Below are 23,906 nucleotides of genomic sequence, written 5' to 3'. Positions count from 1 at the left end.
GAATGCCTACATTAACACACTCGCATCTTTACATAACTTTTCTTTTATTAGGAAAGAATTCAAATAGAAAACGGGACTCTAATCATAACGATGCTGAATGTGTCAGATTCTGGTGTCTACCAGTGTGCTGCAGAAAACAAATACCAGATAATTTATGCAAATGCAGAATTGAGAGTATTAGGTAAGTCATTCATTTATAACCAAAAAATTCAAAATGACATTTTAGTGAGCTATGATTATACATACTATGAACCCAATTTTTCTGTAAATTAGAGATTGCTTTCCCTTGAAATAATGAGAAATGTCTAAATTAACTATAAAAAATACAGGGTGAAAATTACTATTCTGGGTGAGCAATACATGAGTGCCTCCAAAGGAGTCTGCTGTTGAGTATGTCCAAGCCAGAAGGGCCCTCCAAAGCTGACCGTAGCATAGGATGCTTTGAACACAACCCAAATTATCCATTAGGAATGTTTTCAACTGCAAACAAATAAAAAAAAATAGGAAAAGAAATTCTCAATTTATAATGATCTAAACGGGTATTAATTTTATCTTTTAACAAGAAGTTCCAGAGTGCTAGCTGAGCCGTGGCACTGTGATTGATGATATTATCCTTAAAACTGTTCCTTCGTGCTCGTAGCCTTGAGGGAGTGACTGCTGTAGCTACAGAAATAAAGCCCAACTTAAGGGAGAAGGGGACAAAAGGGACAAAAATGGCCAAATCTATCCCTGTCTTTAGAAAATGCAAAAATTTTCATGCATCCTTACAGTGAAATCATTTTATGCCAATGGCTAGAGCCCTACCACAAGACCCCCATACCTCAAGGAAAGCACGGTAGATAACTCCATGTAGTGGAAAGTTTGGGATAGAAGCAGTTCGAGACTGATATTCTCAGTGGGGGCTGTTACCATAAGTAACCCACTAGTATCTTTTATCAAAAAGTCTTCTTAGTGGTAGAGGAAAAGGGATGAAAGAGAGGAAGGATCAAGCGAAGAGACAAGGTTTCATAAGCTTATGGACAATGGCCATTGATCTGTCTGTTTATTCTTTCAATCTCTACTATGTGTTGAACTTTTATCCTGTAAAAATAGTATTATCAATACTTAAGTGATCTTTACTTTCATAGAACCTGTAGTTTCGCTGAGGGAAAAAAAGCTAAATTTTAAAATATGATTATTATGGTCAATAACCAAGAAAGTGGTGTCAGACTTCATGACAAGCTGAAAATAACCTACATTGTGGACATTCCCTTTGAGGTGAGATCCAAAGAAAAAGCATGCACAAGTCAGAGGAAGGGCAGAGAAGCTATACGTGAAATGCCCAGAAACAAGAGAGTATGGCATCTCTCGAAGAATTTCAGCCCACTTAGGCTCAGGCAGGAGTGGGGATTGAACACATGTGTTCCCACATTCATGAAGCTGGAAAGACTCAGAAGCGTCCGGCAGTCTAATCATTTCTCACCCTCATGAACTGGTATTCGTTCAACATTTATTTAGTGGGAGCAAAGTTGAAACTGACATTAAAAAACAACAACTATTCAGCTTACCTGCTTCTATGGAAGACAGAGTCTTTCCATTTTGCTGGGTTAAGGCTTGCCTGAAGAAATCTGACAACGTGAGAGATTATTTCTGGTTTATTTCAGTGATATTTTATATTTTGCATTTATGATCATTACCTTGACTGAAATAGATTTAATGATTTCCCTAATCAGGGTTAAATTCTCTTCTTCTCTCTCTGATGGGTCCATCTTCATTGTAAACACTATTAAGAATGTGACTTTTTGTAACTTGGTTCCAATTTGCTTTTGTTATTGCAATGGCTAGCACCAAAACAAAAATAAATTACATTTATTGAACACATACTTTGTGCCAGGTACTATGCTAGAGTTCTTTACAGATGTTATCTTGTTTAATCTCCTCAGTAAATTTCTGAAGTAATATCTGTTGCCATGTTCATTTTTCAAATGAAAATAGAACTCCACAATGCCACATTGGTAACTGGTCCCAGAATAACCTGAGCAAAATAGCTTGAAAAAAGCTCTGGAGACCATCGTTGAATTCTGTCTCATATACTACGTCATCATGCTACCACATGTTCATTAAGTGAGTAACTTAACAGTTTTGTTTTTAATTTTGTTTTTAGCCTCAGCTCCTGATTTCTCTAAAAATCCCCTTAAAAAAAATTCAGTTGTGCAAGTTGGTGGGGATATTACCATCGAATGCAAACCGAATGCTTTTCCTAGGGCAGCTATCTCCTGGAAAAGAGGCATGGAGAGCCTGAGACAGAGCAAAAGGTAAATAAATCTCTATTTTGTTTTATATTTTGAGATATGTTGTCATACAATATCTTCTAAGTCTAAGTCTTCTAAAATCCTCTCCCTTAGGGTAAACTTACAACTGGGCACACACAGATCCCAAACATTTTCCCATGGCAGCAAAAACGAAAGAATCTTAGAAACTTAAGACCTATTTGTATAATTTTGCTGCAACATTTAGTGCATGTAGTTGTAATGGATATATTTTTAAAAATCCTTTAAGACCTTTTTTCTATATTCAGCTTGAAAATTATTCCTGACCCAGCCTGCTGAGAAATCAGTGAGAAGAGCATTACATAAAAGAGAGAGACACTTATACTCATACACCTGGTGTTGTGGTTTTTAAATAGTCACACAGGTGTTCACTCCATGACAAAATGAATTCTCCACATGAAAAAAAAATGTAGAGAGGTTCCTGTAGAGAAAGAAGAGAGGTTTCCTTCTGTTCTGGATGTGACTGAGAAATCCTGGATCAGCACTGGCGTGTTTTCCATGAGATTTTAGACAGAGCAAAACAGGTGTTTTTCTCTACTTAGAATAAATTTCACGGCATAATACCGTAGAACCTTGTATACCTAGGGATGACTAGGTAGTAGTTGCAGCTCTGTTGTAATGACCCAGGCGTGTTAGCGTGTGATCAGATGTGCAGTGAATACTTCTGTGAACAAGCCGCTGTGCTGAAGATTTGAATATGTTTCAGTGAGCTCTTTGTCAGCATCATACATGTCATTAACTCATATGTATGGCCTATCAGTCTGGCAACAAAAAAGAACAAGACGGGCCAGGTAAAAGAAAGGACAGGGACATCTGGATGACTTCGTTGGTTAAGTGTCTGACTTAGGCTCAGGTCATGATCTCTCATAGTTTGTGGGTTCGAGCCCCACGTCAGGCTCTGTGCTGACCACTCAGAGCCTGGAGCCCGCTTCAGATTCTATATTTTCTTCCTCTCTCTCTACCCTTCCCCTTCTGGCACTCGCTCCTCCTCTCTCTCTGTCTCTCTCAAAAAAATAAATAAACACTAAAACATGTTTATATATATATACATACATACATACATATATATATGTATATACATACATATATACATACATACATATATATATATACATACATATATACACACACACACACATATATATATATAAAACAAAAAAAGAATGGACAGCTGAAGTGTGATGAGAAATGGTGTTCTGCCAGGGTAAGAGACAGGACTGATGGCCTGGGGAGTGAATTCTACACCAAAACTAGTCACTCCAAATTCAGGTAGACATTGTTTTGTGGAAAGATAGAATTTCACACAGCACTGTAGATCTTCAAACATTTAAAGAAAAACTAGAAATCCGGGTTTGGAATGGAATCTTCTGAACTGGTAAAAATGTCATAGGCTGGATGCAGGGACGCCATTTTTATTGCTGATTTAGGACTGCCGTTGTGGTCAAGGGAGAGAGAAACGGGGTGGAAACAAACAGGCAGTGCAGATTGCATACAGTGCTATCAGGGTTACATCCAGAGCCTTGAAGACCCTCCCCTGACATGACAAGATATATAAGATAAAGACTTTCTAGGGCACTCTCACTCCTTACCGCCCCGTCTCCACTGATCTCTATAGCCCTACACTTAAACTTTTCCCAGGACAGGGATGTTGTCAAATCGGTCTGTGCATGCCCTGTGCCTTTGCAATAGAAGCTAACCTCAGTAAACATCTGTGGAATGAATGAATGTGTCAAAAAGGATGACTGTGTAAGGCGTCGCCAGCTTTAGAGGAAAGCTCTTCTGGTTGACATGTCTTGAGACATAAGAACAGGAGCTTCAAAGCTAAGGGGAGAAGACAGATGAAGGGAAGTCTGTTCCCCTGGCCCTGACAGGGCTCCTTTCTCTGTGTAGACTGCCTAGGAGATGACTCCAAGCATTCTCAACAGCTTTGGACGTGGATTCCTTTTAAATGTTTCCTCCTTGATTCCTAAAACCTAACTGAGGTTTGAAGACACTGCTGTAGAATTCGAACACTCAAGAGATACCAAAATATCAAAGGCAGCACTCTGTACAGAGAGTTGGGACAAATTGATTGGTTCATTCCCTAAAGTGACTCAAAGTCCTCACATAAGGAGCAGGAATGATTCCTGTTTACTTTCTATGACCTTGAAAGACTTAAACACAGTGTATGTGGGGAGGAGAAAGAGAAGGAAGAAGATTTGAATAGAGTAAGAAAATGAGAGGGGGAAAAAAAGTTTTGAGGGAAACTGCTTTTGCAACAACTTTTCAGGTTTATGTTTTGCTTTGGCCCATCTAGAATGAATGTGGGTTCTTTTTATCTTTTGAATAATCACTAATAGCGCATCAGATTAAGCATGTCTCAATAAATTAAAGGAATGATCTGTGTGATTTCTATTCACAGATGCTTCTTCTCTAATTCTATTCTCTCACTGCCAGAGGACCTCATTAGAGGTTTCAATAAAAGAAAATAAATAAACAAAATTATCTCCTGAGCATGAATCTTAAAAAATTGAAAAAAATATTTTTTTGATACCCAGAAGTACATGGTAATTACAAAAGTGTGTCTCTGCCAGTTCTAGATCTCCTTAGGCAGGAATTTGCAAAGGTCACACAGCCGTCCACAAGACGCTGTGTCTCTACATGATCCCTGTCCTGTCCCCTCTTCTGTTGCCTTCTGACCTTCCTCATTTCATTAACTGCCTGGCGTCATGCTCCTTTCCGGGGAATACGGCATCCATGCTTCTATTTGTGTTGACTTAGTGACTTTTTTGTAGTCTCATTATGGGGATTACCAAAGAAGTTGAAAGCAAAAATTAGAGTAGTCATAAAAAGAAAAGAAGGAAGGAAAAAACACAAAGGAAAGAAGGAAGGAATTTTACAGAGCCAGATTCTAAACTTAAAGACAGAAGCACTGAATTTCAGTATACATTTTTAAACACCACACGAGACTGCTTATTTCACTTCAATAGAAACATAAATATAATTCCTACCCTCTCATACCTCTGTTAAAACATAACCCAGTTGTACACATAGAAAGGTTTTAAAAGTCACATGTGGAAAACAGCTTAAATGTTTACAATGATTCCAAGTAGGAATAGTTTTTGGTTCTTGACCTTGGAAATACCTATGTGGGAAAACGTACATTTTTACTTTCTCTTATAAAACTTCTATATGGTCCTGTCTACTTTGAAATTTCATTGTCACTAACTCTTGCTTCCAATAAAGTGTAACTACCTAGAGATGGTTGAAAGGACTCTAAAGGAGCCTATTCAAAGTAATCTTACTATATTGCCTACTTATAAAAAATGGTGGCAATATATATATTTTGACAATTTCCTCCACTCTTACATGAAATGAGACAGCATACATCACCTAGATAGTAAATGATAAAGCTTGGTCGCTATGCCAAGTTTCCCGTCTCTGTTGCCAGGTCTTTTCCACTTGACAGGTGCCAGACACCATACTTGATTCTTCATTTTTTTGAAGGGCTGTTGTTACATGATTTAACCTAATTTCATGTGTTGGTCATTCATATCAAACAAGAATTCTAAATAAAATTAAGATGTTTCTTACGGGCCTGTGTGCCGCATTTGAAGTCTTGGCTATTTTATGATTTCTACCTTTATAATAAGTGCCTATATTCATCGCAGACTGTTCAAGTTGAAAAGTTTCCCTACAACTGAAAATAGGTAGATAGCGTTAGAGTCCCAGCCTGGTTTCCGGCTGGGAATGTATGGTCTTATGCCATCTACCTCATTCTTTTTGGAGCTACAAGTCATTTAGCAGTAGCTCCTAAATTGAAGAGAAGCAGAGGTATGTTCCTGTGGGAAAACAGGGATGTGCTGTGAAGAGCCTTGCTCTGAGAATTAGAAAACAGGGATTTTGATCCTGGTTCTGTCCCTGAGAGTGGTCTGATCTTGGATAAAACCACTAGCATACTTTCTTTTTTTATTTCCTTTGAGGTTTTCTAGATTTATTTAAGATGAAATCAAATGAAAAACTTTAAGAAACATTAAACACTATCTCCATGCAGTGACTGCCAGAACAGAGATTAAATATTAGAAACAGAAATAGAAATCAATGCAAAACATTAGTGTGCCAGGGTAAAATTGCAGCTGCTATCATAGTTATAATTTTCTATAGATTTTGCTGGTTTCCTCAGGTGACCAAGCGATTGAGCCAGATGTGGTGATTGCTGTAAATTGTTCAAAACAACTAAAATGGTCTGATTGGATGGATTCAGAGGTTAGGGAGCCCTGGCAGCCACACGGTAGCACCACGGTGTGGTGAGTGCCACTGTTTCCTTCACCGTTATAGGCCCACCTGGGACATAACAGGCATTCAATAAATATTTTCTGTGTTGCTAAATCAATGAAAGGTAAAATTTACTTTGCGTTGTTTGTATCTGCCTGACTTAAAACATTTTTCATTTAAGCCAAAAACATACTTAATAATTAATAGGCCCATGATGTGTTCATTCCATCTGTAAATATTTAATGAGCATCTATTATGTTCCAAACACTACACTAGGTGTTATGGATAAAACGTTAAGCCACCCAAATATGTGACATATAATATCCTTTTGTAAGAAAGTATTTGTCTTTGAAGTTATTGGGAGCCAGAGGATCTGAGTTCAAGTCCCACCCGTACTTCTCATGTAATTAATAACTTTTAGCAAGTCCTTCAAGTTCAATAGTCCTCACTTAGAGGAAATAGTACTTGTCCCTCCCTATGGTTCTGTGAGACTCAGATGGTGGTATGTGTGGAAAGCCAGGTGATCTCTGTACTCTACTGCTATTAGGTACATTTGTTCTATCATCCTGATCTTTATGCAAATGCCAGCTCCACATTCTTACCTGGACCAGCCACGGTAAAAACCGCAAATGTTAGCACAGTAAGTCAAGAAGAATACAGATTAAGCTTATCTCTGCAAGGCATTCTGAGGCAACTGAGGGAATCAATTCCACATCTGCTCAGTTTGATTAATCGCTTCTTTTTTTCCTCATGGATCCACTTAGCAACTGAACTGACAGAAATCAAAGGCCCAGATTTATTTATCTCCTTATGCTCAGCGACTGCTGGCTACCTGCTCAGGGATCACCTCATAAATTTACCAGGAAATGTTAACCTGCTGGACAGACAGCTCAAAGTTGTCCTCTGACAGGCGGCATTAAATACAGTGCCTAAACCACCTGAGATTTGGTCAGAGTGCACATACAATCTCTTTTTTTAAAATTTTTTTACGTTTATTTATTTTTGAGAGACAGAGAGAGACACAGTGTGAAGAGGGGAGGGACAGGGAGAGAGGGAGACACAGATCTGAAGTAGGCTCCAGGCTCTGAGCTAGCTGTCAGCACAGAGCCCGACACGGGGCTTGAACCCACGACTGTGAGATCATGACCTGAGCCGAAGCAGGTACTTCACCGACTGAGCCACCCAGGTGCCCCAATCTCAGAACAATAAAAATAACGAGATAGAATGTTTTTCCCATTATTGAAAGATAACTGAATTAATAAGTAATACCCTACATTTCCTCCTCATTCTTCTAAAAAATAAATAAAAGAAAAATTCACCATATTTTCTCTCATTTTGTAAGATAAAATAAAGCAAAACAAAACAAATAAAATCCTGTTATATAACAGACAAATGGTCATTAATAATGAAAGTAACCATTTTAAACACCTTCTGTAAGTCAGGCAGTATATCAGATACTTTATATACCTTAAAATTAAAGTATCCTTTTTTCATATGCAGATACATTCCTGAGAAACAAAGTTGCCACATAGTTACATATGGTTGTTTTTCTACTCCTTTTCCCAAGAGCTGAATAAAAAGATACTTGGAGGTTCACTGAATATCAAACTGAAAAGTAGAGGTTCTGCCCCTTGGCAATTGGTCTTAGAATGTGATCATACTTCCCAGACTTGATATATTAATTGCTGAACTTCTAGAACCAATTCTATTACCTCAGTCCACTTGGGATTGGAAAGAGAGGGAGAGGGTGGAGTGTGGAGAGAGAGAGAGAGAGGGAGAGACAGAGAGAGAGACAGAGAGAGAGACAGAGAGAGAGTGCGATGCAGTTACAAACAGACCTCAAATCCATTCATTGTGTTTGCTTTATCCTGTAATACTGATACTATGAAACCCTGTGTGGCCCTTGGCCCCTGGCACAGTGCGTGTACCTTTTGGGAACATATCAATCCCTTAGGTAGCATGGAATCTGGTAGTGGAGCTTATTCAATATTTTTGCCTTTGAGCCCCAAATCTGGCAGGCCCCTTCCACCTGCATAGCACTCCAAAATCCTGAGACCACCCTCGTAAACATAATAGTCATTTGTGAGGAAGGGCTCGGGGGGATGGGTTGAGTAGCTGAAAATGGTAGTGAATGAGTAGGAAAGAGGAAGTAGAGATCAGTGAGAAGGAGATGAAGAGAAAGAAAGATAAGAGAGAGGAACAGGGTATTCTCTGTGCCAAGAAAGAATTGATGGTTATTGAGCAAGTCATTTGATCTTTCTTCTTTTCATGAGTAAAAAAGTACCCTTGGGAGGACCTATTTGAAAGCCCTTAGCATACTGACACAGAAGATGAAGAGAATAAAAATTAAAGTTTGTCTTCATCCCACGCTTTGCTAAACTAGCTGGACACAGTAGTTCCTTGGTTACATAGGCCATTACCCAACATTTTGCCACCATTCTGCTTTTCCGTGGAGACTTTTTATAACCATCTGACGTGTGGGGCATCACCTAATGAGGGTCTGTCTGCCTGGGTGCAAGGGAGCCAGTTATATGATGCTCCCTTCCTGTCTGACCCTTCTCCATGGGTCTTCCAGTGTCTGCTGTCTACATCACCACTTTACCTTTTTCCTTTACCTTTATCCCCCGGGGCTCAACCTTAATAAAATATCCCCTCCTCACACGTCTATTCAGTGCAACTTTAACCAGAACCTCGCAACCGGCAAGCAGGCTTCCCTCTCTTCTTCCTCCTCCTTGCAAAGCTTCCTAATGGAACAAGCAAATAAACCTAATTTTATTTTGTATCGCCACCTACTTAATGTAATAGTGCTTAGTACATCAGGTAGCATGAGTATCAAATAGGCAAATGAACCATATGTTCCCATGTTTAAGGAAGAATGACAGTCTGCATAATGCCAGGCTTATTACAGTCTCCCTTCTGTGCCGCTTCTATGTAATAAAATTTTAAATTGTTTATACTCAACTCCTGAGAGCCTTGGTAAGGTGAGCCTTTCCAAGGGAGTACATGCTGAAGATGTCAGGTGCCATCTGATAACGCTTGCCTCTGTCACGCAAAGATTTAACAAGCTCAAATCCTGTATGCCCCTGTCAGTCTTGCCCTCATTTTTTCCCTCTTGCCATCTAACCCCCTCTTCTTTATCCCCACTGGCCTCCATTGGTCTGGAGCGCTGACCCCTCAGCACAATGCATGTGAAACCACCTGCCTGCCATGGTCGGAGAGAGCCCTGTTTCATTAAAGATGTAAAGCCTGCCTTTAAACTCAGCCTGCCCAGCTGGGTGTGCGCTGTTTTATACCACTGCCTTGGGTTAGGCTATTATTGCTTTAGTTTCCTATTTAAAATGTTTTAATGATGGGTAACACCATCCTGTAGCCTTAAACCGAGGGCAAATATGGCAAAGCAAAGAAGTGCCACAAATAAATAGCATCTTATATTCTTGCACTGTACCTTATGATGGAAAATACATCAGCTTCACTGTGGAGTTTGAATTTGTAGTCTGTATCTCTAGGCTTCAAACCTGATCATGTATAAGAACCTTGTGAAAAATGCGGATCCCAGAGCTGTGTCCAAGATTTTCAGTCAGTAGGTATGGAGCAGGGCTGAGGAATCTGCATTTTTATTGTAAGTTCACATCTTCTGCTCTGAGGAGAAGCTGAGACTTTTCGACACCCCCTAAAGAAACACCTGTTTGATGCAAGGATATAACCTGAAAAATAGAAACTTCATTTTATCTCCTTTCCCCCCAGAACTTTGCTTCCTATATTAAAATGCTTGATTGCTCATCTCATCTCCCTGCCGTGGAGATAGAAATTCTTAGGTCAGTTACTTTTTGAAAACATGAATACAATTGGCCTGGGAATGGTATCCACTTACTTTGGTGCCTGCTTCTAATTTCTGAGTGACATTTATATCCTCCAAAGTTTACATAAGTATTCAGCAGTAATCATTTTATAGAAAGAAAAGGTCAGTTATTAATGCAATTTATACAAATGACCTTTTGTTCTTCGTTTGACTTTTGAGGAAAGAAGTGATTATTTGATTTGCTTAAAATACAACATTCCTCACTTAAAAATGAAATAGTTGCTTTACAGGTATTTGTTACACCCACACCTTTTCATCCACGCTGGTGGGCATCTAGAACATAAATCAATAGAAATAAATGGGAGGGATAGAATTGCTGTCTTGTAGAAATTATGACCCAGTTGAAGAAATAAAAGTCCAACCAACTGTGTGAAAGTCAGTCTTGTTAATATCTTCACAATGAAGAGTGAGGCTTGTCAGAGCACTTTTATTTTAGTCACTGGCTATTATTTCCCATTTTCCTTTGTCTTTTTTTTCCCCCATAGTAGAATTGTGGTTTGTTTGTTTTTTCCCCCAAGGGGAGAGGTGCTTTTGTTTTGCTTCCAAAGAAACAAACCCACTTTGTAAACCAGCTAATATGGAACCAATCTGGCTAATGTCCTAGAGGGTGACCCAGAGCCCCTCTCAATGCCCTGCCCAGTTGCCCTCAGCCACGAGCTGCCTTCCTTCCATCAGCCCGTGGTGTGCCCTAAGAAACCCCTGTATTTCCTGAGAGCACAGTTAGAGACTTGCTGATTTGGAGTGACAAATCTGATTCTCAAGTGTGACTTGTCAAACTATTCATTTATTTATAAGCACAGTTGCAAACCAATTTGACAGGCTTTGTGAAAAAATTCTGGGTTTATAAATTTGAATGAGCTCCGAGACTTGTGGGGGAAACAGACAGGTCAACAGCTCCAGTGCAATGGGGCTGTGTCATCACAGACACAAGATGGTGACGACTGACTCAGCTTAGAGCCGTTCAGAAAAGCCTCAGCACGTTGGAGGGAACTGGGCTTGCCCTTGAAGTGTAGAGAAGAATTTTTCCTAGAAAACAAAGGTGGGAGAACAGGTTTACTATGCGGCTGTCTTACTGCATAGTCAGTGTCATACATGATGCCAGTTGAAAGGTTTGGATATGCACTTACCTTCCTCACTGCCGGATAAAATTCCTCCACATAAAGAACACAAATCATTTTGGGAGCCATCCAATGGTTGACTCTTTGCTCAGGGATGCTGAGCTATACTGAAATATGCACATTTTTGTTTTCGTTCTAAGATTCAATTAACAAATACAGTCAAAAATGCATCTTTCTCATTGTTGACCCTGAGTCTCCTCAAATAATAACAATAATAGTGATAGTAATAATATCAACTTATAGAGCACCTATCACCGGTGGGTAGTATGTTGAGATGTTAAAGACATCATTTCATTTACTTTTAAAAGATGCCCTTGAGGGGGACATTATTTATTTATATTTTTTAGATGGTTAAAACTAAGGCTTAGCGAAATTAAACATCACATCTAAAGTCACACAGCTTGTGAGTAATAGACATGCGTTAAATGCCAGGAAGTCTGACTTGAAATTTCTGTGTAATCTTAAATACCACAATGTAGGCCTTTCGTTAGTTTCCTGATGTAGAGCCTTTTCCATCTGTGGAGCTAAGAGCAGACCATCGTACAACACACATTACTTACTCATTTTTTTTTCCAGTTAAGACTAAAACTCTTCTAAAAACAGTCATATATAAAGTCAAATTCTATTTTTTTCCATCAATAAAGGGTATAGAATTAGTTTATATGTTATTGTACCTTAGATAGAGGCTTAATTCACATCAATAAAATAAAATAAATCAGTCCTCTTAATGGCCTAGCCTCCTATACCTAACATATTCAAATGTTTCAAATGACTGGATTTTTAATGTAACATACAACATAATTTTGGTGACGTATAGGCATAGATATGCAAATTTGGTGCATAAGGATAAACTCCCTAAGCTCCATGAAGGACTTGATCTAGGTATGAAATTATGTATTACATTTAGGAAGAAGAAATAATTAGAGTTAGCAGACAAGGAGTCACATCCAAGTTGGACACCAATCCTCAGCCATGTTTGTAAGCTAAGTTCTGTGGACTCTGAGGAATACAGTAAGTTCAATAGCCAAAAGGAAGCCAGAATTGGAAATTCCACTCACATCCACCACCAAAACCACATTTAGGACAGCAGGAGAAATCATTTCACAGACACACCAACCTTCTGAAATCACTGAAGGACAGAGATAGAGTGAAAAAGTTTTTTTAACATTTTTTATTGTTGAGAGACAGAGCATGAGCAGGGGAGGGACAAAGAGAGAGAGAGGGAGACACAGAATCCCAGGCTCCAGGCTCTGACCTGTCAGTACAGAGCCTGATGTGGAGCTCAGATCCACGAACGGTGAGATCACGACCTGGGCCGAAGTCGGATGCGTAACTGACTAAGCCGCCCAGGCACCCCAGAGGTAGAGTGAAAAAGGAAAATAATAAATGTCTCAGCCCAAATCCCTCACTTGTTATGCCTGAGGGAAACCAAGGACCTCAGGGATAAAGTTATGGGTTTAAGGTCACCTGGCTGTACTTGAATCTTGTTTGTCTCAAAGTATGCCTCAGATACAGCTTTACATTTGCAAACCTTCAAAGTCTTGAGATCCCACAATAGGTTCATCATCACATATGTAATGAAAGTGTAATCAAAATGTCCTGGCAACGTTCGAACTTTCATTTTGCCCAGCTCTGTCTCTCTCATTGTGTCGTCAATTGATTCCCCCCTAAGTGATTTTGGGAGCAAACTTTTTTTAAAAAGTCTTTTAACTCCTGTGTTCACAAATTTTTTTGTCCTTTGTCAACTTTATAATTTTCCATCTCTTCTTTTGCTATTCTTGGGTTGTGAGACACGTTAGCATATGAATCTATATTAATTCCCTTTTGTGTTTTCTCTAGCATCCCAAAGCACTGCAGCAGACAGAGATTCTTTTCTTTCTTTATCTTTCCTTCTCTTCTACGGAACAGCAAAATATTCCTCTTTGGCCTCTTTCACTGGATTAATTTAGCTAAGCTTTCCATCTGATGCTGTTTTGTTAATGTTAAATCACATTCCCTCACATTTCATGGGAATCAGCCCAGGAGCGCACTCTGGCTTGCCATTGGAATAAAGTCACATCATGACACCAAATAATTATATTATTTAGCAACTGCTCTTACCCGTCGTCTCCTAATTTGTGTTACCATTCAGTCATCCCGAATCTGTTTGTGTTATGTGTCAGCCACTACAAAGCCGGTGCTTAAATTATTTGAGTATATTAAATAAGGAGTCACATTTTGATAAATTTTAAGGTCTGAATATCTGATGCTTGGTTTTTGCTTCGGAGTTTAGGACAGTTGAAACTGGGACTTAACTTTGAAACATTTGGCTATTCACACCAATTCATTACACATTAGGCATAAAATACAGCTGCAGAAACCAGGAATTTAAAAAAAAATTAGACACCGGTAGCAGTGATGTTTTGACTTCCATGTAAATTAGGAGGTGTTTGAGTGCATTTTAATCTCCAGATAATACTTCTCAACAATCCTTTGCAAGCTAAACCCTTTCAGTTAGCTGTTTAATGACCCCCAAATCATGTTTGATTAATCCCTTCTGGGAAAGCATATCTTTCGTCCTTTAATGTGTTTAAAATATATGTTCCTCTAGTTTGTTGAGAGTGGTGATAAAGGGGCCACATAACAGCACCCATGCACACTTGTTTTCCCCCAGGCACCAAGAGAAACGTGCCTGGTGGCAAAATATAGCAAAACTGAATTTATTTGTGATGCCAATTAGTGATGCCACTTCCTGTAGGTTTCCATTCTTCATTTTCCTTGTCTTACCCATCTCCCACTGCACATGTCAATGTAAACACACCATACTTAATATAACTCCGTACCAGAGACAGAAGAAATATTATTACTTGTCTGGAACTAGGACAGAGACAAAGAAAATACTACAGATATAATGGCTGTATTTTCTGTGAATCAGTTAAATAATTGGGAACGCCCACCTTCCCCCAACAGGGTCCATTCAACACAATAACTTTAAAGGATTTTATGATGGCCTTGGTTAAAACTTGAGTTTCAAGATTGGAACTGCATGAAAGAATGATTACAGTTTGCTCTTATACTCAAATCTTGTCATTGGTTAGACTGATTTGAATGTATTTCTTTAGTTCTTGTGCTACTTTATATGGATCAGCAAACTAACAGAGTCAACTAGCCAAGTAACGATTTTGTTTATATCTATACCTAGCGTTCATTTTTACGTGGAGCTTATTTGTCTAAGTGGCTTTCTGTGGGTTTGCTGAATTTTCTGATAATGTGAATAAATGTACATGTAGACCTACAAGAAATGCTAAGGATTTCAGAGCAAATATAATAAAAAAGGTTATTTATTAAGTACTTATGAATTGCAGGTAGTCTTAGAAAATACAAAGAAATAAAGAGTACCAGTTACCAGTTGAGGGCTCTCATTCTCTTCTAGGGTAATGCTCAGCATTTAAAATATATTTTTAAATTTAATTCTCAAAACAAACCAGTGTTGTTATTATTTCCATTATCCCCATTTACAGGTAAATTTTACAAGGAAATCAAGCAAGTGCTTCCAATGTACAACAGCCAAAATGGGGGAACCAGAACACAGAACAAGCAAGCTGACTTTAGAGTTCATTGTCATAAAACCCTATATCAGTTACTTCAAAAAAACTCAGCTTCACAATCTATTTAGGGAGAGAAAACTTGTCTAAAAAGAAAATTATGACAAAAGAGCTAAGGCAATACAGTGAAGCAAAGATTGTCTTTTCACCAAATACTACTGGAACAATTGAACATGAACATGGAATACAAACATTTTTTAATGAATCTAGACACAGACTTTAGACCTTTTACAAAAATGAACTCAAAATGCATCACAGACCTAAATATAGAAACAAAGCTATAAAACGACAGAAGATAAGGAGTTGGGAGAAAACCTAGATGACCTTGGGTATGGCCATGACTTAAAACTTTTTTAAACATTTTATTTATTTTTGAGAGACAGAGCAGAGGAGTGGGGAGGCACAGAGAGGGAGGGAGACACAGAATCCGAAGCAGGCTTCAGGCTCTGAGCTGTCAGCACAGAGCTCAACATGGAGCTCGAACTCAAGGACTGTGAGACCATGACCTGAGCCAAAGTTGAACACTTGGCAGACTGAGTCACCCAGGCACCCCTGGCCATGAATTTTTAGATAAAACACCAAAAGCAGACTCATGTAAGAAACACATAACAGGCTGGACTTAATTAAACTATTTTTTTTTAATCACACTGTGAAAAGCAATGTCAACAGAATGAGAAGTCAAGCCACAGATAGGAAAAATATCTGCAAAAGACACATCTGATAAAGAATTGCTATCTCAAATATGCAAATAATGATTAAAACTCAAGGATAAGAAAACAATTACCATAATAAATGGGTCAAAGATCTGCTAAGGTGCTAAGACACCTCACCAAAAAGATATACAGATGGCAAACACACACTTGAAGATTCTTCACATCATATTTCATTAGGAAAATGAATATTAAAATGAAATACTACTGTGGGGCCATTAGAATGGCAAAATCAGGAATACAAACACTAAGTGATGGTGAGGCTCTAGACCAACAGGAGCTCATTCATTGCTGATGGGAATGCAAAATGGTACCACCACTTTAGGAAAGAGTTTGGAGGTTTCTTACAAAACTGACCATGCTCTTTCCATACAATCCGTATATCACACTTGTTGATATTTACCCAAAGGACTTGAAACTTGTCTCCATACAAAATGCTGCACATAATTTATAGTGTCTTTATTCATTGTTGCCAAAGGTTGGAAACAAACAAGGTATTCTTGAGTAAGTAAATGAATAAATAAACTGTGCCACATCCAGACACTGGAATGTTAGTGCTAAAAACAAATGAGCTACCAAACCATGAAAAGATATGGAGGAATTTTAAATGCATATTACTAAGTGAAAGAAACCAATCTGAAAGAGTTGCATACCGTGTGACTGCAATTCTATGACATTCTGGAAAAGGCAGAACTATGGAGACAGTAAAAGGATTAGACTGCCAGGGAGTAGGGGAGGGAAGAATAAATTGGTGGAGCACAGAGGATTTTTAGGACAGTGAAAATTCTTGGTGGGATAATATAATGATGGATACATGTCATTATATATAGTTCCAAACCCTGAGCATGTACAACACCAAGGGTGAATCCTGGGGTGAACTATGGGCCCTGGATGACTTGATGTGTCAGTGTAGAATCCTCACCTGTAACAAATGTACCACCAGTGGGAATGTTGATAATGGGAAAAGCTATGCATGTGTGGGGGTATATAGGATATCTGTACCTTTCTCTTAATTTTACTGTGAACCTAAAACTCCTCTAAAAAAAAAAAAGAAAAGAAAAGAAAGAAGGAGGTGCCTGGGTGGCTCAGTCAGTAAGCTCAGGTCATGGTCTCAAGGTTCATGGGTTCAAGCTCCGCATCAGGCTGTGTTAGCTTAAGCCTGGAGCCTGCTTTGGATTCTCTGCCTCCCTCTCTCCCTGTCCCTCCCCGCTCATGCTCTGTCTCCCTCTCTCTCTCTCTCTCTCTCTCTCAAAAGTGAAAAGGAAAAAAAAATTTTTTTTAAAAAGAGAAAATTCAAACTACAAGGCATCATCATGATTCAGGTAATGATTCAACAGAAAAAGTACTGACTCAGGATCAGAAGACCTACATTCTGGCTGTGCTTAAGTAACTTACTGAAAATTACTAATCTTTAATATTTGGAGAAAGAGGAAGGGAAAGTGCTGCAGTTTGGTAGAGAAAGCTGCATATTTTAGCTCAGTTCCCCAGGAAACTGAGCTAAGAGTGAGGCAGTTAAATACAGGCAGCAATGCAAGATATTTTATTGCACTGGCCACTGACTCGTTTTAAGAACATGGACACACAATCAGTAGTTTGGTGTCAGTCAGCCACATAGACTGTCCAGGCAGAAACTTCTTGGGAATAGTCTTTGGAAGGAAAGAGAACGGGTTATCTGCTGGCTGCCATTTTACTGGTGGGCTTGTATTATCCGGACCTTTGGCAACCCGTGGCACTAAGAGAACCTGAGAGAATGTCTGAAACAGTGGGAATCAAGAGTAGATTTGGGAAGTTGGATGAGATTCAGCTAGGCAAATTGGACTGCAAATCCTCTGTTAGGTATTTCAGGAAGAGCCTCTATACAGGTTTTCATATGGCAAGTCTGTGAAGGATATATTTTTAAGAAAGATTTGCAAATTATGAACATTTGTTTTCTCTCTGAGACTGATACAACTCTTTCCTGAAACGAATATTTGTGCTTTTTCCTGAATGTCAGATAAGTGAAAGAGACAAATAACATCTTCCATAAATTTTCTTGAGTGTTCTGCTATATGTTTCCTCCCATTTAGAACTGACTCAGTATCGTAAGTGTATTGTGCTTTACTGAGAATAATCTACATCATTTAGTAGAGAGGTAGATTTTATTTTCTGTCACCCATTCAATCATCTCTTGAGACAGCCTTTCATTTTTATTCTATCTTCATCTTTTTCTCTTTTTTGTTGTTTCTGTGTGTGTTATCTCATTTTTCTTTTTTCTTTCTTTTCTTACTGCTCAGAGGGTCATTGAAGGAATGATAAAATAGGGTTGCATTAATCCATTGATTAAATCTTTAAATTACCCTTTGCCAGAGGTATGAGCTACTTCCTATTTATAATTGCAATTAAAGCTATTTAAAGTTATTGACATAAAAAGATGGAAAAGAGAACCCTCATTCTGATGAGCAAACTTTGGTATTTACTTGTTTATAGATCATGTCAGCCATTTTTTATAGCTTCATAATGTAAGGAATTTGTAAAAGATAGCTTATTAGATAACAGTGAAATTATCATAGATAGAACACCTTACCTATGATAATCAGGTGCTAAAATTATTAAAATGTAATATCAATATTTGATCTAAAATGGATTCCAGTGGGACATTTTACCTAAAACCTAAATTTTGTAGAGTCGGAATTTATACACACTTTTCTTCTTCTTATCTAACTCATTTTAATCCAATCTATTTTACATTTTCTAGATATCAGTAAAATTAGACTGTCAATTAAAATTTCATGGTCTACGGTATTATCTTTAGAGAGAACTGGAAGCAATACTCCAGCTAATATTCTAACTATAAAAATAGCAGTATTGCTCTAGTTTCAGCAATAAGAAATTATAATTACGCGATGTCCTAATTTCTTTTAGTTCATGAAATTTAGCTACAGCTAATCTTCTCCATCCTCGAACATTGTGATGGGTGATGGTTGATATCAAGCAAACAAAAAAAGAGCCTTCTTCATTTTTATTCATGTGGGATCTATGTATATAGATTTGTTTTCTGAATGCAGATTAACCAAAGTTTTAATATACATTAGATCCACTGTAGTCATAACTGCATGTGAATGCTAATCTCTATTATATTTAGGAAATTTATAATGAATAGGTTATCACATGCAAGCCAGGAAAAGCAAAGATAAAAACATTCTACATTAGTCTTTCTGTAACTTTTTAGAAGGGCACAAAATTTGACATCTGTGTTTCAGATAAAAGAGTCCTACGACTTCATTTGATGGGTAATCCATCTTCCTGGTATTTCATTCACAATAACTCATCAAGCAGTAGGCAAAGGGTATAAAATCAGGCAAATGAGTAGACTATTATTTTTGTTTTCTGTTTATGCGACTAACATTCCTTGACAGTAAAAAGATTGAAATGTTGGATGTTCAATCACTTCATATAGTGTTCCTTCAACTTATCAGTTAACCTTAAAATGTTTACGTAGGTTGATGGCTCTGTTTCCACATGTTCTATTTTCTAATGCCACTACCAAAATCTACACATGCCACCTGACTGTCAGATACAGCATGTAGGTCTGAATTTTTACCTTTAAGTGCACAGGATGCAGTTAGAGGAATACTGTGGTACATTACAAACCCCAACTATTAACTTTTCAGATATTGAATGGTCATGATACATCTACACATGTAAGTGTCTTTAAATTCTAATTTTTATGGAACATTTTAAATGCAAATGCCTTAATTTGTGATTTACTCATCTGAATAGAGTACTAAGCTTTGGAATTACTTTCTTTTTTTAATGTTTGTTTATTTTTGAAAGAGGGAGAGAACAACACACACACACACACACACACACACACACACACACAGAGCGTGAGTAGGGGAGGGGGAGAGAGAGAGAGGGAGACAGAATAGGAAGCAAGCTCCAAGCTCCAGGCTATCAGCACAGAGCCCCACGCAGAGCTTGAACCCACAAACTGTGAGATCATGACCTGAGCCAAAGTTGGACACTTACCCAACTGAGCCACCCAGGTGCCCCTAAGGAAAGTTTTTCTATTTGATTGTGTGAACACTTAAATATTCTAATTAAGTGAATATTTAAGAATGGAGACTTTGGAGGAAGGGGTTCGTCGCTGGACTGTGCTTTGATTATACTGGAAGTGTTAAGGAGGAACTATCCATATAGTTTAAGGTGACTGTCAGAACATAATGCCAAACCCAGCACAAGCCAGGACTGATAACCATATGTTAGTTAAAACCTCAAAATGTACTGCTGAATCCAATCAGACAAAAAAGATTTAAGACATCAGGCATGAATAAGAGTCAAAATGAGAATCAAAAATCCTAGGGGCGCCTGGGTGGCTCAGTTGGTTAAGCATTCAGCTTTTGATCTCGACTCAGGTCATGATCTCATGGTTTGTGAGATGGAGCCCTACATCAGGCTCTGCTCTGACAGCACGGCACCTGCTTGGGATCCTCTCTCGCCCTCCCTCTGCCCCACTTGCACCAGCACAGGCATGCTCTCACTGTTCTCTAGCACACTTTAAACAAATATTTAAAGAAAAATTCTTAGCCTGAGTCATGAGGGGAGCAAAGTCAAAAGACTATTATCAATGAAGAATAAGCAGGAGATTAATAGCTAGCACTTAGTTAATTCAATTTTCATAGAAACCCTATTTTCCATCCCAAAATAAAAATGAGAACATTGTGGATTAGGAAGAGTAGCTTGACAAGGGCGCAGACAGGAGATTGCATGAATTCTGCAAAGGGTCTCAGGCAGTGAAACTTAATGCTGGGAACGGTCTTTCTGGCATTAGGCTCCTTTCAAAAAGCCTGGCATATACCTCTCAGGTCTCTTTGTTCAAAATGAAGTGTGACAAAAAACAGTGTTGTCACTCTTCATGGAGTTACAAGAGTAACTTTGGAAGAATGAGAAACTGGTTCTTTAAAAACCTACGTATTGTCTGCTAACTAGCAGTCAGGCATAGTGCTAGCATTTTAAATAATTTCTATCACATCCTCCTTATGACTCTCTGGTGCAGATAATACTAATATCCCCATGGTACAAGTGAGAAGCTTAGGACTTGGCATGTGAGTAACTTGGCCCACTGGTTATAAATATTAAATATTAGGGCTCACATACAGTAACAGCAGTTTGAGACTAAACTTCATGTTTGCTAATAACTCTACTAAGAATACCCTACAGCATAGGATGGCATAGAAAAGAAGAAGGAGAATTCTTAGTATTAATACTGCCATCATTATTACCTCATGTTTATGTTTAACACTCTCCCAATGTGGGGGATGGCAAACTTGCCTTTAAGATTTCACAGAAATTTAGATCCCTGAGAAAATATGCATATGGACTCTGAAGGTAAGATTACGAGTCTCCGATATTAAAAAAAAGAACCTCCAATATTAAAGATCATTCTATACAAGGGTATGTCCATACATAAAATCTGTAAACTGCTCTTGTTTGTGCTCTTAGTAACTATACTGTTAGTAAACTATGCTTTGGAAACTTGAAGTGAAAAGGCACTTGCTCAACTAGTTGCTTCCTGTTCTAAAGAGAAAAACAGGTTGGAATCTTTGCCTTATACTACCTCGTGGGTAACTTGAACAAATTATTACTCCTTTCCATGTCTCAGTTTTCCCATCAAAAAGCTTGGGGATGATAATAGTGACCCCAGTTTGACTTAAAGATTCTGTGAGTTGATATTTATTATATAAATTAGTACAGGACCTGTGTAGAGTCAGCTTTTAATAATAGCTCATAACCTCCTTCCAGTTTGACCCCTGAGTTCAATCATAGAGAAATGCATCCTTGCTAATTAACACCCTAGTTTTCATATTTCGATTGTAACATCTAACATTGTGCCTTGAACTCAACAGATATTAGTATTTACTGAATAAGTTTAGAAGGAATAAAGTCTTAGCATTGTTCCATTTCCACTTATATATTTAAATTGTATTAATTTTTCTATTTTAATTCCCTTTATTTCACTCACCCCCACCTTCCTCCCCTCTGGCAACCACCAGTGTGTTCTCTGTATTTACAACAATATTTTTGTTTCTCTCTTTCTTTCTTTGTTTCATTTCTTAGATTCCACATACGAGTGAAATCATATGGGATTTGTCTTACTCTATATATTTCACTTAGTATTGTACCCTGAAGGTCCATCCCTGTTGTCGCAAATGGCAAAATCTCAGGCTTTTTATTTTCTGACTGAGTAATACTTCTTTTAGATATATATAGCACACACTATTTATCCATTCTTCTATGGATGGTTGCTTAGGTTGCTTCCCTATCTTGGCTATCAGAAGTAATGCTTCAGGGCACCGTCCAGCCTGGGTGGCTTAGTCAGTTAAGGGTCTGACTTTGGCTCAGGCCATGATCTCGTGGTTCACAGGTTCAAGCCCCATGTCAGGCTCTGTGCTAATAGCTCAGAACCTAGAGCCTGTTTCAGATCCTGTATCTTCCTCACTCTCTGCCCCTCCCCTGCTCGTACCTTGTCTCTCTTTCTCTCAAACACACACACACACACACACACTAAAAGAAAAGAAGTAAGCTGGAATAAATACAAGTGAGCATGTATCTTTTTGAATTTGTGTTTCCATTTTCTGTAGGTAAATACCTAGTAGTAGAATTACTGAATCATATGGTAATTATATTTTTAATTTCTTGAAGAACTTCTATATGGTTTTTCCAAAATGGCTGTACCAGTCTGCATTCCTGATAACAATGTGAGGGTTTCTTTTTCTCCACATCCTTACCAACACTTTTTATTTCTTGTCTTTTTGATGTTAACCATTATGAACAGGTGTGAGGTAATATCTCATTGTGGTTTGGATTTGCATTTCCCTGATGATTAGTGATGTGGAGCATCTTGTCATGTTTCTGTTGCCTACTTATACGTTTCTTTTGGAAAAATGTTTATTCTTGTCCTCTGTTCATTTTTAAGTTGGATTATCTTTTTTTTTTTTTTTTTGGTATTGAGTTGTATAAGGTCTTTCTATACGTTGGGTATTCACTGCTTATTGGATTATGTTTTTTGCAAATGTCTTCTCCCATTCAGTAAATTGATTTGTCATTTTGTTGATAGTTTCCTTTGCCATGCAAAAGCTTTTTATTTTAGTATAGCCGATAGTCTAACTTTGCTTTTGTTTCCCTTGCAAGAGGAAACATATCTAAAAGAATAATTCTGGGGTGCCTGGGTGGCTCAGTCGGTTAAGCCTCCGACTTCGGCTCAGGTCAGATCTCATGTTCGTGGGTTCGAGCCCCGCGTCGGGCTCTGTGCTGACAACTTGGAGCCTGGAGTCTGCTTCCGGTTCTGTGTCTCTTCTCTCTCTGCCCCTCCCCCTCTCATGCTCTGTCTCTTTCTGTATCAAAAACAAATAAAACATTAAAAAAATTTTTTTAAATAAAATAAAAGAATAATTCTATGGCTGATATCAGAGAAATCATTGCCTGTAGTTTCTTCTAGGAGTTTCATGATTTCAGGTCTCACATTTAGGTCTTTAGTCCATTTTGTGTTTATTTCTGTGTAAGTGTATAAGGAAGTGGTCCAGTTTCATTCTTTTCCAGGTAGCCATCCAGCTTTCCCAGCACCATTTGTTGGAGAGACTGTCTTTTCCTCATTGCATATTCTTGCTTCCGTTGTCATGGATTAACTGACCATAAAACCGTGGGTTTATTTCTGAGCTCTCTATTCTGTTTCTAAATTGCTAATGAATTTTTAGAAGCTGTACCACAGTAAACGATGCTCACATATTTTCATTTATGCTTTTATTGTCTATTAGCTGTATAATTTCTGCATTAAGTCCTAATATAAATATGAATATATATTATATAGTCAATCAATTTATTGCCTTATGTTTCTCTCTTGGTAACTATATTCTCTTTGCTAATTATTCACAAAAATGTTTATTTTTATTACTAGATTATTCTCAATTTTTTGGATACTTAAGCTTACCTATATTTGTAGCTGTGTTTTGTTTTAAACACCAAAGACGCTTATATGAAATCAAGATATAATATTTTAATATATTTTATTAGTATGTCTTTTACAAACCTCGGTA

General features: G+C 38.0%; 1 protein-coding gene across 1 annotated transcript in view; it reads left to right on the top strand.

Annotated features, from left to right (window-relative positions):
• The window catches only part of CNTN6 (contactin 6), a 288,847-nt gene that overhangs the window by 211,917 nt on the left and 53,024 nt on the right, over positions 1-23,906 (top strand). The window contains exons 10-11 of the mRNA XM_029917072.1: positions 52-181; positions 2,144-2,294. Coding sequence (XP_029772932.1) covers positions 52-181; positions 2,144-2,294 — 281 coding nt within the window. The remainder of the gene's footprint in view (positions 1-51; positions 182-2,143; positions 2,295-23,906) is intronic.

Source organism: Suricata suricatta, chromosome 12, assembly GCF_006229205.1.
Source record: "Suricata suricatta isolate VVHF042 chromosome 12, meerkat_22Aug2017_6uvM2_HiC, whole genome shotgun sequence".
In the NCBI taxonomy this organism is placed as follows: Eukaryota; Metazoa; Chordata; class Mammalia; order Carnivora; family Herpestidae; genus Suricata; species Suricata suricatta.
The sequence above is the reverse complement of the archived record's forward strand: the minus strand, read 5'-3'. Positions and strand labels throughout refer to the sequence as shown.